The sequence below is a fragment of the Bison bison genome, unplaced genomic scaffold (assembly GCF_000754665.1).
Source record: "Bison bison bison isolate TAMUID 2011002044 unplaced genomic scaffold, Bison_UMD1.0 scf7180017864485, whole genome shotgun sequence".
NCBI classification, from domain to species: domain Eukaryota; kingdom Metazoa; phylum Chordata; class Mammalia; order Artiodactyla; family Bovidae; genus Bison; species Bison bison.
In genome coordinates this window covers 7,181,916-7,199,563 of record NW_011495045.1, presented here as the reverse complement: position 1 = coordinate 7,199,563, position 17,648 = coordinate 7,181,916, and the positions used below count along the sequence as shown (strand labels likewise).

The 17,648-nt window shown below is 39.1% G+C and overlaps 1 protein-coding gene across 3 annotated transcripts in view; it reads left to right on the top strand.

Annotated features, from left to right (window-relative positions):
* Window positions 1-93: 93 nt before the first annotated feature.
* The window catches only part of PMS1 (PMS1 postmeiotic segregation increased 1 (S. cerevisiae)), a 123,942-nt gene continuing 106,387 nt past the window's right edge, over window positions 94-17,648 (top strand). For all 3 annotated transcript variants that reach the window (XM_010862906.1, XM_010862905.1, XM_010862904.1), the window contains exons 1-3: window positions 94-193; window positions 8,113-8,264; window positions 12,273-12,455. In XM_010862906.1, the coding sequence (XP_010861208.1) occupies window positions 8,133-8,264; window positions 12,273-12,455 (315 nt within the window). In that variant the 5' untranslated portion in view covers window positions 94-193; window positions 8,113-8,132. The remainder of the gene's footprint in view (window positions 194-8,112; window positions 8,265-12,272; window positions 12,456-17,648) is intronic.

Sequence of the window (17,648 nt, the reverse complement as noted above, 5' to 3'; positions counted from 1 at the left end):
GACACGGAGCGCACCGCCCTCAATCCCACGTTCGCCGGACTGGGCGGGACTGAGGGCGGTGCGCTCCGTGTCTGCCCCGCCCCGCGCGCGCGGTGGGTGAGTCGGGACTCAGCGAGGCCGGGCCCGGGCTCCCGTCCGAACGCTGGCCGGTCCGCTAGTGGATTGTAATTGCCCACTTCGCGCGAGCAAGCAGGTAGTGTCGTGTGGCCAACGGGCATTCATTGTTACATTCTCGTAGGCTCGAGAGCGTCCTCCTTTGACCTCGTCCTGGTCTGGCGCGAGTACAGGGGGCCGGCAGGGGCGCCCCTCCCCCTCTCCACGCGCGGAGCGGGAAGCGGGCACAGCGGCGCTAGCGGGCGCGCACACGCGGGTAGCGGCCTCCCACCAGTTGCGGGCCTCCTTGGTGTCTGAGCTTTCTTGACTAAACGGTGTCTCAGCCCACTCCTCAGATCCTTTTGAGTGCAGGTCTTAAAGTTTGCCAGGCAGAATTTTACCTCCGGACAGCCATAATTCAGCCTGGCTTTGAGTGTGAGGGTAGGCTTCATAATATTGTATGTAGTAGCATCATGCAAGTGGGGCAAGCAAACTTTAAGGTTGACTATGATTTTTACTTATGTCATTCTGGATCTCTCTACACGCAGAAGACGGGTACTTGTTTGCTGAGGAAATATGGGTTCCAAGAGTTTATTTATTTTGCCGCTCCCCGTGGGTTGCAGGGAGGCTTGTGGAGACCTTGGTTCCCAACGAGGGATTGAACCCGGGCCTTGGTAGCGAAGTGAAATCCTAACCACTGGACCGCCTGGTGGTCTCTGATCTTATTCAAGATAAGAGAGGAAAAAAATCAGATTATTTGTAGTTATCTTTGAAGTTGAATTTTATTACTTTGGCAATACACAGAGTTTATTTGTAATGCTGAAATAACTTTAAGTTGGCATTTCAAAATTGGTGGAAGAGAAGGTGGACTATATATATGCGTGGTTGCTCAGTTGTCAAGTCATGTCCAACCTTCTGTGACCCCGTGGACTGTAACCTGCCAGGCTCCTCTGTCCGTGGCGTTTTCCAGGCAATACTGGAGTGGGTTGCCATTTCATTTTCCAGAGCATCTTCCCTAGCCAGGAATTGAACCCTCATCTCCTGTGTCTCTTGCATTGGCCTGCAGATTCTTTACCACTGAGCTACGTGGGAAACCCTATATACATATGGGTTTATTGTATGTATGTATAATAGCATTTCTATTGGCCCTATGAAACCAGTTGTTTTTTTCCTTTTAATTATTTCATTTATTCTCCCTAAAGTTTATCTATGACTTCTCTGATCTTTGCTTCTTTTTTAGATACATTGTTATGCTTAATTGATTTTCCTGATTATCAGCCCTCTTTTGGGAATGTTTGATTTACCCCTCAGCAAATATGGAAGACTGATTTCTGACATTCTTAAGACAATCTGTGCTGTGATTCGTAAGCCTGATATCCCTTTTCAAAAGATTCTGATTGGTACACATCGGTGCTTGTTCCAAAAGTTATGTTGCTGCTGCTAAATCACTTCAGTCGTGTCCAACTCTGTGTGACCCCATAGACGGCAGCCCACCAGGCTCCCCCCTCCCTGGGATTCTCCAGGCAAGAACACTGGAATGGGTTGCCATTTCCTTCTCCAATGCAGGAAAGTGAAAAGTGAAAGTGAAGTCGCTCAGTTGTGTCTGACTCTAGTGACCCCATGGACTGCAGCCTACCAGGCTCCTCCATCCGTGGGATTTTCCAGGCAAGAGTACTGGAGTGGAGTGCCATTGCCTGGGATATAAAATTAATATACAATCTCTGTTCTCAAAGAGCTTTCAGTCGGGAAGGGACAGAAATAGAATACTTAGAATAATCTGTGATGAGTTTGGGGTTAGAAATAAGGGAAAAGTGCTCTGGGAGTACAGAGGAAGGAGGGTATAATTTGTTGGGGCAAGGATTGGAGCTGATAAGAAAGGCTTCCTGGAGGAGGTCGTACTTGAACTAAATCTAGAAGTATAGTTAGAAGTCATTAGTAGAGAAAGGGAACCTTATGTTCTGAGGAAGGAATCAGGGCTGCTACATTAAGAGAGACGAATGGTATATAGTGTGACTGGTCTAGTGTGTTATTTGGAGAAGAGTAGGATGAGATTAGAGAGATAGAGGTCCAATTGTTAAGGAGTTTGGATTTAACCTAAGAGTTGGAAATCTTTATAAAATTGTAAGTAGGATAGCAACATGATTAAATTATATAAAGAACAGTGTAGGTGGTTGAGATCCCAGGAAAATCTCAATTACCTGGTTATGGCAGTAGTTCAGGGGAAAATTGTTAAGAGGCTGAACAGAGGTAGTACCATAGCTTTAGACAGGAAAGAACTGGTTTGAGAGAGATTTAAACAGTAGGATAGATAGGACTGGGTGGCAGGATGTAGAGGGTGAGGAGAATTTCAGGGATGACTCAAGGTTTCTAATTTTGCTTTGTGAGAATGGATGAACATAGCCTTTGGAGTCAAGCATGCCAAGATATGCAGGTGTGCCTCTGTCACTTAATAGCTGTGTGATCCTGGAACAAGTTATCAAGCTCTTAAATCTTGTTTGTGATAGAGGAATGACAGTATACATAAACTTGTGAGGATTAATTTTGTATGTATTAATATATAAAGTAGCTTATGTAAGCTTTTTTTTTTATTATCAAATAAATTCAAGAAGAAGGTTAGAGAAAGATCTGAGATCCCCTTGGGTCATGTTAAGTTTCGGGTGCCTCCCTGTCATCTAAATGATGATATTTAGAAAGTAGTTGGAAATAAGGCCCTGGATTCTAGAAAAAAAGCCTGGTTAGGAGGTACGAGTGGTGTGTAGGGGATAGTACGGAGGCCAATTAGAATACATAAAGGAAGGGAGGTCACTCTTCCTAATGCTTACCTTTGCAAGAGGTAAGTGCTGATAAAATTATTTTTTGTGTCCCGCTTTATTAATTTGTGAAGTACTCTGATTACTCTTTTGTTGCATCCGGAAATAATAATTCCCTGCATTCAGACATTGTTCAGATAAGGACACAGGTGTGTTAAGTGAGCCAAGTTCTTTCAGAATGTAGGGTGAGCAAAGGGTCATTCGTGGCTCAGTGATCATAAAGGACCAGGTTATAAATGATACTGAAATTGGGTCTAGAATGGTAGATAGTTTTGCATTAGGAGAGTGTGAAGGTGCAAATAGGGTGGGATTGCTGGCAAACCAAGATTGACATTTTTGACTGCTGTCAGTAAGAACAATGTGCTGATAAGATACATAACAAAGTTAAGTGGGAGATGTGAAGGGGGAATAAGAAGAGATGTTCTCTTTTATAAATACCTATTTTGAGGTATCAGTGATGCTGATTGTAAGAAATGCTTGTCTTGAGAGAGATCACTGTTGGGATGTAGATTTAGATGTGATTCTATACCTGAAGCTTTGGGTTTTAAGGTAGATAAGAAGAGTGTGGAGGGATTATGGAATGCCCATTTTCTGGGAGGAGAGTGAGGAAAATATGAAGAGATTCAAGAGGTATAGGTAGATGATATAATTCTTGAGAATTAAACAGTATCATCAATGTCACATGCTTCAGGGATGTCAAGGAACATGAGTTCTGAGAAAGGGGTTTGATGACGTAAGAGCTCATTGGTGAGCTTGAGAACAGAATCCTATCAGTGGTTGTACACCCTGTTTTGCAAGGGTTTTAGAAGTGAGTCTGTGATAGAGAATTGGTGACAGTGAATATAGGTTACTTATTTAAGTTTAGCTTCATAAAGAAAGAAGATAATCATAGAGGTAATAGGGTTGAGGGAAGAATTTTTGGTTTGTTTTTGCTTTCAAGGCCAGAATGACTAGAGGTGTGGTGGGACTGAAGAAACTAGGTGAAATTGTTAGCTTAGAAGAAAGAGACATTAGTCTGAGACTGAGGGAAGAAGAGTATGTAAACATTTTAAAAAACCAAAGAACACTGTGGTGAGAAGGTCAAGTGTGTGAAAACAGAGATCATGCTGTGGTCTGCCTTGATCTTGGTAGAAGAGGAGGAAGGTTGCGGTGAATTTAGGGATTGGGGAGCAGGAAATAGATTTTGAAAGAGAAGTTAGAATTAGATGAAGATGATGAGATGAATAAAAAGATTCTGCAGAAAGGGAAGGTTGAGGTGAGGCTAAGTTAATACCCCAAAAGTGTTTTTCTTACATCCTTGAGACTCTCAAACTGAGGAAGCAGACTTCTTAAACCCAAGCCTCATCTGATTTCAAGCTGTGGATTAGCTCCTGTTGGGGTAGTTAGAGGTCTGCTGCATGTGTTTAGGTAGGGGTGGGGGTGGGATTCATTTACTAGTTTGGAGGAATTCAATTTAGTCCAAAGATCCTGGGATCTTTCAGCATGTATATGCCAAGCACTATAATAAGTTGTATGAAAGTGAAAGTCGCACAGTCGTGTCCTACTTTTGCGATTCCATGGACTGTAGCCTGCCAACACTTAGGTCCATGGAATTCTTCAGGCAACAGTACTGGAATGGGTTGCCATTTCCTTCTCTAGGGGATCTTCCTGACCCAAGGATCAAACCGGGGTCTCCTGCATTGCAGGCAGATTTTTTACCAAGTGAGCCACTAGGGAAGCCCAATGAGTTATATACATTATTTTTTTTACTTCGCAGGAGGAGAAGGGGACGACAGGGTTGGATGGCATCACCAACTCAATGGACATGAGTTTGAGTAAACTCTGGGAGTTGGTGATGGACAGGGAGGCCTGGCGTGCTGCAGACCATGGGGTCGCAAAGAGTCGGACATGACTGAGCGACTGAACTGAACTGACTTCTCACCACAGCCATATGATACCATTATTATCTCTAGTTTGTAGATTAGATGATTAAATTTTAGAGTTTAATTTTCTCAACATTTATATAATTATTAGTGTAAAGGCTAAGCTAGAACCAAAGCAGTGTGATTTCAGAACTTGATCTTGTAATCACTACTCTCACCAGGACTGTGCAATAGAACACTAATACAAGCCATATATGGGCTTCCTGGTAGCTCAACTGGTAGAGTTGACCTGCAATGCAGGAGACCCCGGTTCGATTCCTGTGTCAGGAAGATCCCCTGGAGAAGGGATAGGCCACCCATTCCAGTATTCATGGGCTTCTCTGGTGTGGCTCAGGTGGTAAGGAATCCACCTGCAGTGTGGGAGACCTGGGTTCAATCCCTGGGTTGGAAAGATCACCTGGAGGGGAGGACATGGCAACCCACTCCAGTATTCTTGCCTGGAGAATCACCATGGTCAGAGGAGCCTGGGGGGCTACAGTCCATGGGGTTGCGTATATGTATGCACACACACTTTTAAATTTTATGGTAAGTCACATTAAAAGGGGAAAAAATTAAGGGAAATTAATTTTAAAAAATATTATATATAATCCAGTATATTCAGAATATCATTTAATTTTAATCAATGTAAAAAATTAAATTTATTTACGTATTTTATACCAAGTTTGACATCCAGAGTGCATTAGCACGTCGCAATTGGAGTAGCCCTGTTTCATGTGTGAGCCGTCACAGTGGCTGGTGATGACCGTGTGTGTGCTAGTTGCTAATAGTACCATGTAGTTCTGTACCTTTAGACCTGAGGCCAGTCTGAAGCCTGAGGGTGCCTTTTGTTGTGACAGCATTAATTTGTGTGACTGTTATGGCAATGGAGCAGCTGACCGTGTGCTGTTTTCCTGACTGACTGGGAAGGCCTCCCGCCCAGTGAGAGCCACAAAGAAACACTGAAAGGTGGTTGTTGACAGCTACTCTCCTAAGACTGGGCTACCCCCAAATTACATACATAAGTGTAATTAGAAGTTAATTGTTAGAAAAAGATTTTCAGTGTTTCTGTATATAATGATCATGGTAATGAGAATACTGTATATTTTATATGGCTTTATCATTTACATAACATTTTGTGTATATTTTCTTATATGATTCTCACAACAGACTAGTGAGGGATTATCCTCATTTATACAAGTAATAAGTTGATTTTGCAGAGGGATTTAAGTAATGGCACTCCAGTGACAGAAAATGAAGAGGAACTAAAAAGCCTCTTGATGAGGGTGAAATAGAGGAATGAAAAAGCTGACTTAAAACTCAACATTCAAAAAACTAAGACCATGGCATCTGGTCCCATCACTTCATGGCAAATAGAAGTGGAAAATGTGGAAGCAGTGACAGATTTTCTTTTCTTGGGCTCCAAAATCACTGCAGATGGTGACTGCAGCCATGAAATTAAAAGATGCTTGCTTCTTGGAAGGAAAACAATGACAAACCTAGACAGCATATTAAAAATCAGATACATCACAGGTCCATATAGTCAAAGCTGTGGTTTTTCCAGAAGTCACATACAGATGTGAGATTTGGACCATAAAGAAAGCTGAATGCTGAAGAATTGATGCTTTTGAGCTGTGGTGTTGGAGAAGACTCTTGAGAGTCCCTTGGACTGCAAGGAGATCAAATCAGTCAATCCTAAAGGAAATCCACCCTTTAGAATATTCATTGGAAGGGCTGATGCTGAAGCTCCAGTACTTTGGGCACCTGATGCAGAGAGCCTACTCATTGAAAAGACGCTGATGCTGGTAAAGATTGAGGGCAGGAGACAAAGAGGGTGGCAGAGAATGAGGTGGTTGGGTGGCATCACTGACTCAATGGATGTGAGTTCCAGCAAGCTCTGGGAGATATGAAGGACGGGGAAGCCTGGGGCACTGCAGTCCATGAAGTCACAAAGAGTTGGATACATCTTAGCGACTGAACAACAGCATACAAGTGATAAGTTGATTTTACAGAGGGATTTAAGTAAACTTCAGTTTATGTGACTAAAGATGAACACCCAAACCTGTTTTTTTAGACTCTGGTCTGGCGTATTTCTCCATCATGCTGATCAGCTTTGCCTTGTGCAAAGCAAAATGTAGTTATGAATTGTGAACAGTTAACACCGTTCAGAAGTCAGTATATTGACTGCTTCCCAGAAATGCATCTCTCAAAATTCTGTGTAATCTTAGTGGCTATATTCCATTTCTTGCTCAATTACTTATTCTTAAACTTCATGTCACTCTGCTTGTTTACATCTAAGTTGCCTGAGAAAGAATCCTAAACAGAAACCTTTTAATTTTGTTTGTCTTTGGTATCGTTGTTTTGTTTGGACCTAGATTCCATAGGATCATACCATCATGTGTGCATGTAACAAGTCGTGGTAAATTAAGGATGTACTTTGGGTTCTCCCCTCCCCCGTTTTATTGTCAGATAAAATCATAACTCTAGAGGAACTTGTATGTTGTCAAGCTAGTATTTTTTAATTTATTGAAATGTTTTCTGAAGTTAGGCATTAAAGTAGATGCAAACCCCTCTCCCTGCAGATTTTGTATATATGACTTCCATAGGAGGTTTTTTGTTTCTTTGCAAAAGTTTCATGACAGAGAGTTTCATGGCTTAAACAATTACTGGTAGAGAGATTCGGATGTACAAGTTGGATTGGCAGGTAAAGGACCTTGAATGCCAGCACATGGATTTGAGCTTTATCTTATTTTGGCTTTGGGGAGCCATACGATTAGAAAGATGTTTTAGGCTGAGTAGTGTACAGGATGGTAATCTGATGTGATATGTCGGAGATGTGACTAGTTTAGATTAAGGGTAATTCTATAGTCTAAATTTCCTAACCCTAAAAGAGCTCAGTAATTAAAAGAGAAAATTGTAATTCATTGAAATGTATCGATGACTAATGATGTTCAAGAGCCACTGCCATTAAGGCACATGACTGACATTATCTGCTTATCAGTTGACAGCACCATCTGGTCATTCCTAGCCAGGCAGGTCATATATTACACTTATTGCACAATTGTTCTTACCATTCTTCAATTAGTAACTAGTGTGACTTACCAAATAATATATCTGTGCCTTAGACTTAACAATATGCAGATGATAATGGCATTGATTTTAAAGGATATTCATAAGAAATAAGCAATTTAATACTGTATGTGCTTAACAGTAGAGCCTGACATACAATGAGACTCGTAACCAAACTGCTATCAGTTCTGTTAGGAATGTTTAACAATTTTTATTTTTACATCTTATGGTTTATTTTCTAGCTACTGTGCTGAAAGCTAGAATGAAACAGTTGTCCGCAGCAACAGTTCGTCTACTTTCAAGCTCTCAAGTAATCACTTCCGTGGTCAGTGTTGTAAAAGAGCTCATTGAAAACTCCTTGGATGCCCGTGCGACAAGCATAGATGTTAAACTGGTGAGTGTTCTTGAGATGCTGCCAACTACCTTTAAAACAAAAAGGAGTTGGACAGATGTTTTCTCCTTACAACTATTACCTTTTTTTTCTTTATATACCAGTAAATTATTTTTAGAACATTAAATCTTTTGTCTTATTTAAGAGTAAATCCTTAAAAATGCATTTTAGTTTAAATCAATATACAGTAACACTAAAGGAAGTCATAAAGGAAAACTTACTCTTGAGGACTCTTTCACATAAATGAACTTAATTTGTCCATATTTTCTGCTATTACTTACCCTTGGTTATATGTGCTTATTTGTTTTATATATTCTCATTTGTATTTTGTTTTTTCTACTTAATCCTCTTTCAGAACTTTGTTGTTTCATAGTTTTCACATTTTTAAATTTAAGTGCTACATATTAAATCATTTGAGTTAATATGACTTATGACACTTACTATGATTTATTGCAATGAGTCTGAACCTCTACCACCTCTATTATAAATTACTAGCTCATGGAGGTAAGGTCTATATTTTTTTGTGTTGTCTGTACCTGTTCAGTATCTGGTACATAAATGGTAAATAAATTTGTTTGAGTGAATGTAAGAATGCATTTTTTTTGTAATCTCCTGATCATCAGATATTTATATTATTTCTGGTATTATGGCATTAGCAAGAATACTGATATGAATATCTTTGTAGGAAAGAGACCTTCCCTTTTCATATACATGTACATATATTATATATATGTTATCCTTTTTTATCCTTATAAAAACTATAAATTAGCTACCACTACCCATTTTACAAATAACAAAGGTTCTAAGAACTTTCCCAAAGTCATGTAAGTATGGTAGTAAGTAGTAGAGCTGAGATTATATTCCAGATCTTTATGACTCTAAAACCTTTCAAGATTTTTCGTCAATGCTAGTGGTTCTCACAACACTTGGGTGCATCAGTAATTTTAGTGAGTTTGTTAAAACAGTTATTGGGCCCTAGAATTTCATATTCTAGGTAGGGCCCCAAATTTGTGTTTCTAAAAAGTTTCTGGTTGATAATGAGAAGCATTGTTCTATCCTATGTCAAACTTGTACTTTGATTTTAAATGATACAGTAAAAGCTTTATAAATATGAAAAAATTAAAATGAAAGACAGTTCCTTTTTCTTAAACATTTTATACAGTTCAGTCTGATTAGAATACAGTTGATAATACTTAAATAGGATTAGATAATTATAACTGACAAATTTAACATAAGAATCTTAAGCAGGCAAACATAAATCTTATTCTGAAAGGTCTTGGAAGAAAAATATAGTTTTAAAAAATAATTTTACAGAGCCAACAGAAGTCCTCTTTAAAAAGGAAATCAGAGTACACATTTTTACCTGGTTATATATTTAAGTCTCTTGACATTTATCAGTTTCTGGTTTGTAGAATTTTAAAACAGCTCTTTTGCTCTGTATAATAAGATCTGTTTTATTGTAGTTTCATATAGTAATAATTGTCCTGGGTATGAATATTTTCATAATTAGTAAATTAAATGTGTTGACATTATTTCAGACATTTAAACAGATGTTTGTATTATTTTACTCAGGTCCCTTGAGTTTTTACTTGTATTTAAAGACTGGCATTTCTATAGTTAATTATTTTTCTATAAAACAAAGTAGACAAGCTATCTCCAGAATCATAATGTTAGATTAAGGGAGAGATAAGAAACTAAATCTTAGGTGACTCTCCCCAGCACCTTGTATTTCTAATTTATCTAAAAAAGAATGACACAGTATCATATAATTTTAGGTTATTAAAAAGGTACTGTAGTATTTTTAAATAAGTCATTATAATTGTAGGAAGATTTTTTTTTCCCTATATAACTTGCATTTATGGCCATACACATAAAACTCTGTGAAGTAAAGCTTATGATAGAAGTTTGCTACCAAATTTAAAATGTGTACTCATAGAAAGTGTGATGACCATAGGAATTTATGCTTTGTATTTGCAATATATGCATATTTTTAGTATTAAATTACCCATATTAAGCTATGATTTGTTTTTCCTCCTCCATTTTCAAATTAAAAACTCACTGAAATTGCTAATTAGGCGTATTTTCTGAGCAGTCTGTTAGGTGACTATTTGCAGAAAGAAATTCAGAAAGTCATAATTAACAGATTTTTATTTATTTATGACTACAATAAGTAGTTCAAGAGAGAAAGTAGTAAAAATCAGATTGAATGTTGATAATTGCTGGGCTCTTGGTGGGTAGAACTGGGTGTTGTTTTGATGGTGATGGTGTTCTGTTTTATTTGGGAGATTATATATACACAAAGCACCCTTCAGCCTTGTCATGGTGAAGGGACTTGCGTAACTCAGTGAAGCTATGAGCCATGCCATGCAGGACCACCCCGGACAGATGGATGATAGGCAGAGTACTTCATGCAAAATGCTGAGCTGGATGACTCACAAGCGGGAATCAAGATTGCTGGGAGAAATACCAGCAACCTCAGATATGTAGATGATACCACTCTAATGCAGAAAGTGAAGAGAAACAGAAGGACCTCTACCTCAGATATGTAGATGATACCACTCTAATGCAGAAAGTGAAGAGAAACAGAAGGACCTCTTGATGGGGGTGAAAGAGGAAAGTGAAAAAGCTGGCTTGAAACTCAGCATTCAGAAAACTAAGATCTTGGCATCTGGTCCCATCACTTCATGGCAAATAGAAGGGGGAAAAAGTAGAAGCAGTGACAGATTTTCTTTGCTTGGGCTCCAAAATCACTGCAGATGGTGACTGCAGCCATGAAATTAAAAGACACTTGCTCTTTGGAAGAAATGTTGTGACACACCTAGACAGTATATTAAAAAACGGAGACATCACTTTGCCAACAAATGTCCATATAGTCAAGGCTTTGGTTTTTCCAGTGGTCATTTGTGGATGTGAGAGTTGGACCATAAAGAAGACTGAGTGCTGAATCATTGATTATTTTGAAGTGTGGTGTTGGAGAAGACTCTTCAGAGTCCCTGGGACTGCAAGGAAATCAAACCAGTCAATCCTGAAGGAAATCATCCCTGAGTATTCATCGGAAGGACTGATGCTGAAGCTCTAGTTCTTTGATTACCTGATGGGAAGAACCATGTCATTGGAAAAGGTCCTGATGCTGGGAAAGATTGAGGGCAGGAGGAGAAGGGGGCAGCAGAGGATGAGATGGTTAGATAGCATCACCAATTCAGTAGATGTGAATTTGAGCAAACTCCAGGAGATAGAGGACAACAGAGAGCCTGGTAGCTGCAGTCCGTGGGGTTGCAAAGAGTTGGATACGACTTAGTGACTGAACAACTGCAACAATATATTAAAAGGTCTATATAACTTTGGAGAATATTTCTGGGGAAGTTTAAACATAAATTTAAATGTAAATACCTATTATGTGGAAACAATTCAAGGGAACTGTGAAGATCATACTGATATTATTTTACACTGAATCTGAGTCCAAGGAAAACAAGGAACTTGCCCATTGTACCATGAGTAGGAATTGGTAGAGTTAAGAATTTAAACTCTTTAACTTCCTTAATGTTAAGTTTACATGCTCTGCTGTGCTGTGCTTAGTTGCTCAGTCATGTCCAACTCTTTGCAACCCCATGGGCTGTAGCCCGCCAGGCTCCTTGACCATGGTAATTCTCCAGGCAGGAATACTGGAGTGGGTTGCCATGGCCTCTTCCAGGGGATCATCCCAACCCAGGGATTGACCCCCGGTCTCCCGCATTGCAGCTGGATTCTTTACCATCTGAGCCACTAGGAAAGCACAAGAATAATGGAGCGAGTAGCCTATCCTTTCTCTGGGGTTTCTTACTGACTCAGGAATCGAACCACGGTCTCCTGCATTGCAGGCAGATTCTTTACCAACTGAGCTACCAGGGAAGTCCTAAGTTTCCATAAGAGATAGATAAATAACAAAACTGTTTCATTTGTGTTACCTTCTGTCTAAATGTGATAATAGTTTATTGTCTTTATATACTGAAAGTATTGTTGAACTTTTCGTAGGAAAACTATGGATTTGATAAAATTGAGGTGCGAGACAATGGTGAAGGTATCAAGGCTATTGATGCACCTGTAATGGCAGTAAAGCACTACACCTCCAAAATAAGTAGTCATGAAGACCTTGAAAGTTTGACAACGTATGGTTTTCGTGGAGAAGCCTTGGGGTCAATTTGTTGTATAGCCGAGGTAAGGTAATTTGTATTGATCATTTTAGCAGTTTCATAATAACATGGTATTAGAATTAAGAGAAAACTCACCCAGAATTTGGCAGTTTTTTTTTTTTAACTGTGTAAAATACATGTAACATTTACCATTTTATTGTGTAAAATAGACATCAAATCTACCAGTTTAGTCATTTTTAAGTTTACAGTTCTGTGACGTTAAATGCATTGGCTCTGTTGTGTAGGCATCACCACTGTCCATCTCTGGGACTTTTTCATCATCCCAAACTGAAGCTGTACCCATTAAACAATAAGCCTCTATTCTTTCCTCTGTCCACTGGTCACCAATATTCTACTTTCTGTCTCTATGAGTTTGACTGTTTAGGTGTGTCTTATACTTGGAATCATACAATATTTATCTTTTGTGTCTGGTTTATTTCACTTAGCATAATGTCTTTAAGGTTCATACATGTTATAATGTGTATTAGAATTTCATTCTTGTTAAGGGTGAATGATACTCCATTGTATGTATAAACCATATTTTATTTATTCATTCATCTATCAAGAGACATTTGGGTTGTTTCCAGTGTTTGACTCTTGTGAAGATTGGTGTACAAATGTCTGAGTCCTTGCTTTCACTTTTTTGGGTATATACCCTGAAGTGGAATCGCTGGGTCAAATGGTTCAGTAATCCCCCCTTATCCCTGGTTTTGCTTTCTGTGGTTTCAGTTACCGCAGTCAACCACTGTCAGAAAATATTAAGTGGAAAAATTCCAGGAATAATTCATAAGTTGTGTGCCATTCTGAGTAGCATGATGAAATATGGTGTGGTTCTGCTCTGTCCTGCCTAGGATGTGAATTGTCTGTCTTACGTATCCACACTGCACACAGTACAGCCTTTTAGTCGCTTTCTAGCTGGGTGAGTTATCAGGTCTGTCAAGGTATCATAGTGCTTGTTTTCAAAGGAGCCCTTATTTTACTTAATAATGGCCCCAAAGTACAAGAGTAGTGATGCCAGCAATTCAGATATTCTCTTACTGTGCCTGATTTATTAATTGAACTTTATCTTAGATATGTGTATTTAGAAAAAAACATAGTGTATATAAGGTTTGATACTATCTGCAGTTTTAGGCCTCCACTGGGGATTTAGCAACATGTCTCCTGTGGGTAAGGGGGACTACTGTAATTAATTTTTTGAGGAATGGCAAAGAGTGTTTTTCAGTGGTTATATATATATATATATATATATATATATATGAGAGGGAAAAAATGGTTTGATCATCTAATGGCTTGGAAAAGTATTAAAGTTATACAGGTAACTATAAGCATTTCTCAGAGCCTTTACTGTACTAAAGTGCATTGTGAATCTCTGAGGTTGGTGGTTTACAATAGGGACATTTCCTGCACACTTCGCTATGAAGCCCATTTATTGAGATAGCTATCACTGTTAATTCTGTTCTGCTGTGGAACACACTTTGGAAATACTACGCTGGTCAACACAGATAATTGGACTGTGCTCTAGAGATATGTAGAGAAGCAAATGGCAACTCACTCCAGTATTCTTGCCTGGAGAGTCCCATGGACAGAGGAGCCTGGTGGGCTACAGTCCATGGGGGTCACAAGGAGTCAGACACGACTGAGCAAACACTCAGTCACTCACTAGAGATGTGCAATGGCTTGGGCTAAACCCTAGTTAGAATTTTCCTCTCCTGACTGCTGGATGTTTTCAGTGTATATAAACCCTTCATTCAGTTGATGTCTGACCCACCGCGTTGCATAGTATCAATTCTGTGTCACTGCCTCTTCCCTAGATCTCACAACTGGTTTTTGGCAAAGCCCATCTGGAACCTTATCTTGAGAGAGTCAGTTCCTAGGCAGGTTGATAAGGAGTCTAGGGGTTCCCAAGGAGAGAGGGATCTGGAATTCTCAAGGAGGAAGAAAAGACAAACTTTTTTTCTTTCTCCATATTCCTTAGGATTATATAACAATAATGTATCTTGCCTAAGGATAGTCTCTGTATTAAACCTTCTGTTATCTTAAAATGTAAATTATGGGAGTAGGTCTGATGAGGTCTTTACAACCTCCAGACATTCTTTGGATGCATTGGAAAGTATATAACTTCATTGTTAACACTAGCAAGTGGGTACTCTTTCTGCCACCTTCTGATGCCTATGTCAGAAGCTTTCTCTATCTCCTTTATACTTTAATAAAACTTTATTACACAAAAGCTCTGAGCGATCAAGCCTCGTCTCTGGCCCCGGATTGAATTCTTCTCCTCTGGGGGCCAAGAATCCCGGTGTCTTTGTGTGATTCAATAACAACCTTTCAATCTCTCCATCTCCATGTATATCAGTTGTGTTTGATCACTAGTTGCTTTGTGCTGTACTGCTCTCTTCTGTGTTCGGGTCTGTTTTACAGTGTGATTGTGTGCCAAGGTGACTGTTTTACATGGTAATTGTGAGGGTCTCCTTAGCTACCTGCTTTTGCCTGGTGGCCATGTATCCTTTCATTTGTGCTGACTGCTGTTTGGGTGAGCATGCTCAGGTGCAGTGAAATGATGGGACTTGTCTCAGAAAAGTGGCAAAGATATGAGATATTGCTGCTTTCATTGTCTATTTAGTGATCTAGTCTCCCCAACAGTGACCCCTTCTCCAGGCTTCTCCGTCTTCCCTCAGCCCTTCCCTTAGAGTGTTTGCATAAAGTAGGTTTTCTCCACTTTTGGTGGAAAGGTCCCATCTAGGTATTCACTCTTTAACTTCAGGGCTCTGTAAGCTGATGCCTAAGAAAGAAAAAAAAATTGTGGGTTGTGGAGGACAGGAGTTTAAAGGGTGAAGTTATGCTGTTCTAGCGCAGAGGACCTTGCTTATTAGAATCCAGATGTTCAGACATCACTAAAGGAGAAAAGACCTTGTCATTCCTTAAGTGTATACTGTGTAAAAATCTTTATCCAAAATCTTGCACACCCTGTGCTTTCTCTATCTTTCTCAGCACTTGTTTTATTTAGAGTTTGCTGAGTCTTCAAAATTTACTGGCCATTGCCCAATTTTATCACTGTAGACTGTACGTTTGGAATCTATAGTCCTGAAATCTTGTAGAAAGAGTCTTTTTTTTTTTTTTTAATTGGGGTGTGATTTGTACCAGAGAGGCTTTGAAGCTCCCAGTACTAAACACTGCTGTTTGAGTTCTCAGGGCTGTTTTAAAAATTGTATTATTTGTTTGAGAGTAAAGTATTTGATTTTCTAACTGTGTTGTCCAAATTTGGCAAATAGTTGTTAAGCTTTATTTTGACAAGTATTGTTAAATAATATATTGTTCAGCCTTTTTGTATCTTCTATAAGATGTGTATATTGGCCTTTCAGAACTGAAGTTGGTCATTATCAACTTTGTCTGCTAGGTGGCAGTACTATACTTAGTCTTTTAAAATACACTGTACATAAGTCATAATTTATCCAAATCTTCACTGTAGTTACAATTTTTGATGGCAGTTTGGCAAGTCTTTATCCAGTGGTACTCAGCATTGTTTTTTCATTTGATTACTTAAGCCCACTTAGTATCCAAATTTATCGTTTGATCTCTTGATTCATTTTTGAAGTATTTGAATGTCTTGAGTATAAATACTTAAAATAATTTTGTTCATCAAAATTACAAAAGGAGTAGAAGAATTGTCAATTATCACAGTGATAGAAAACTATAAGCTTTAAGACATTACGATCAATTTACATATTTTAGAGTCCAAAGTTTATCTTAGAAAATATTCCAGTATTTTATGGAATATTGTTAAGTCTTATAAGTCTTTGGGAAAATCACACATAGATGTGTGTGCGTGTGTGTGTAAATTTTTATGTATGTATACTTCAGATCAAGATTTAGACCATTATCAGCACCCCTGAAGGCCTCTCTCATTCCTGCTTCCAGCTAGTATGCCTCAAAAGGTAGTGGCTCTTCTGGTCTGTATCACAGAGATTAGTCATACCTGTACTTGAACTTGATCTAAATGGACTCTTACAGTATATACTCTTTCGTCACAAATGTTTTGATGATTTAGATTCTTTCTGATACAAAGGATTCCGGTATTAGTAGTGGACCCTTACCCACCTTATACAGGGCAACCTTGTAAAGGCCCTGTTCTGATTCAGAAACAACTCTGCCATGCTGTTTCTGCTCCAGAGTGCCCCCTGGGGCCTGCCAAGGCCTGCTGTGACTGTGGCACAGCCCCACTTCTCTTTCTGTCTTGCGCCCACAAATGATCTTCTCTGGAGCACTCCCCAGTGCTAGTCTCCATCTTAGTCTTTTATGGTTTAGTCTCCCTATATTTTTGATAAGAAAATGAGGTTTTCTGAAGCCAAATGCCAGGTTTTCTTTTCTTTTTTAAAAATTTATTTTAATTGGAAGCTAATTACTTCACAATATTGTAGTGGTTTTTGCCATACCTTGACATGAATCAGCCATGGGTGTACATGTGTTCCCCATCCTGAACCCCCCTCCCACCTCCCTCCCCATCCCATCCCTCAGGGTTATCCCAGTGCACCAGCCCTGAGCACCCTGTCTCATGCATCGAACCTGGACTGGCGATCTATTTCACATATGATAATATACATGTTTCAACGCTACCCTCTCAAATCATCCCACCCTCGCCTTCTCCCACAGAGTCCAAAAGTCTGTTCTTTACATCTGTGTCTCCTGCTGTCTCACATATAGGGTCATCGTTACCATCTTTCTAAATTCCACATATATGCGTTAGTATACTGTAATGGTGTTTTTGTTTCTGACTTACTTTACTCTGTATAATAGGCTCCAGTTTCATTCACTTCACTGGAACTGATTCAAATGCATTCTTTTTAATAATGCCAGGTTTTCTTAACCCAACTTCAAAACAGTCTAATAATAATTCAGTTAAAGTTTATTTATCTACTGTATGTGAGTGGTTTAGTTCAGAGGAACTGTGCACAGTGAAGTAAATGGAATATGAAAACTGTGATCTCTTTAGAGACACATAGTGTATCCATGGCAAAGCCAAAAATTCATTTATAATTTCACACCTCTCAGTACTGGGTTTTCCACAGTACCTCATGCTGCTTTCTTACTAGCATGATTAAAAAGGTATTAGTAAGTTTAAAAATGCCTCATATTAAAATAATGAATATACTCAGGTCCATAGTGCTCAATAGAGATTTTATCAAGGAGTAGTCAAGTTGAAATGTATATCGGAGGCTTCTGA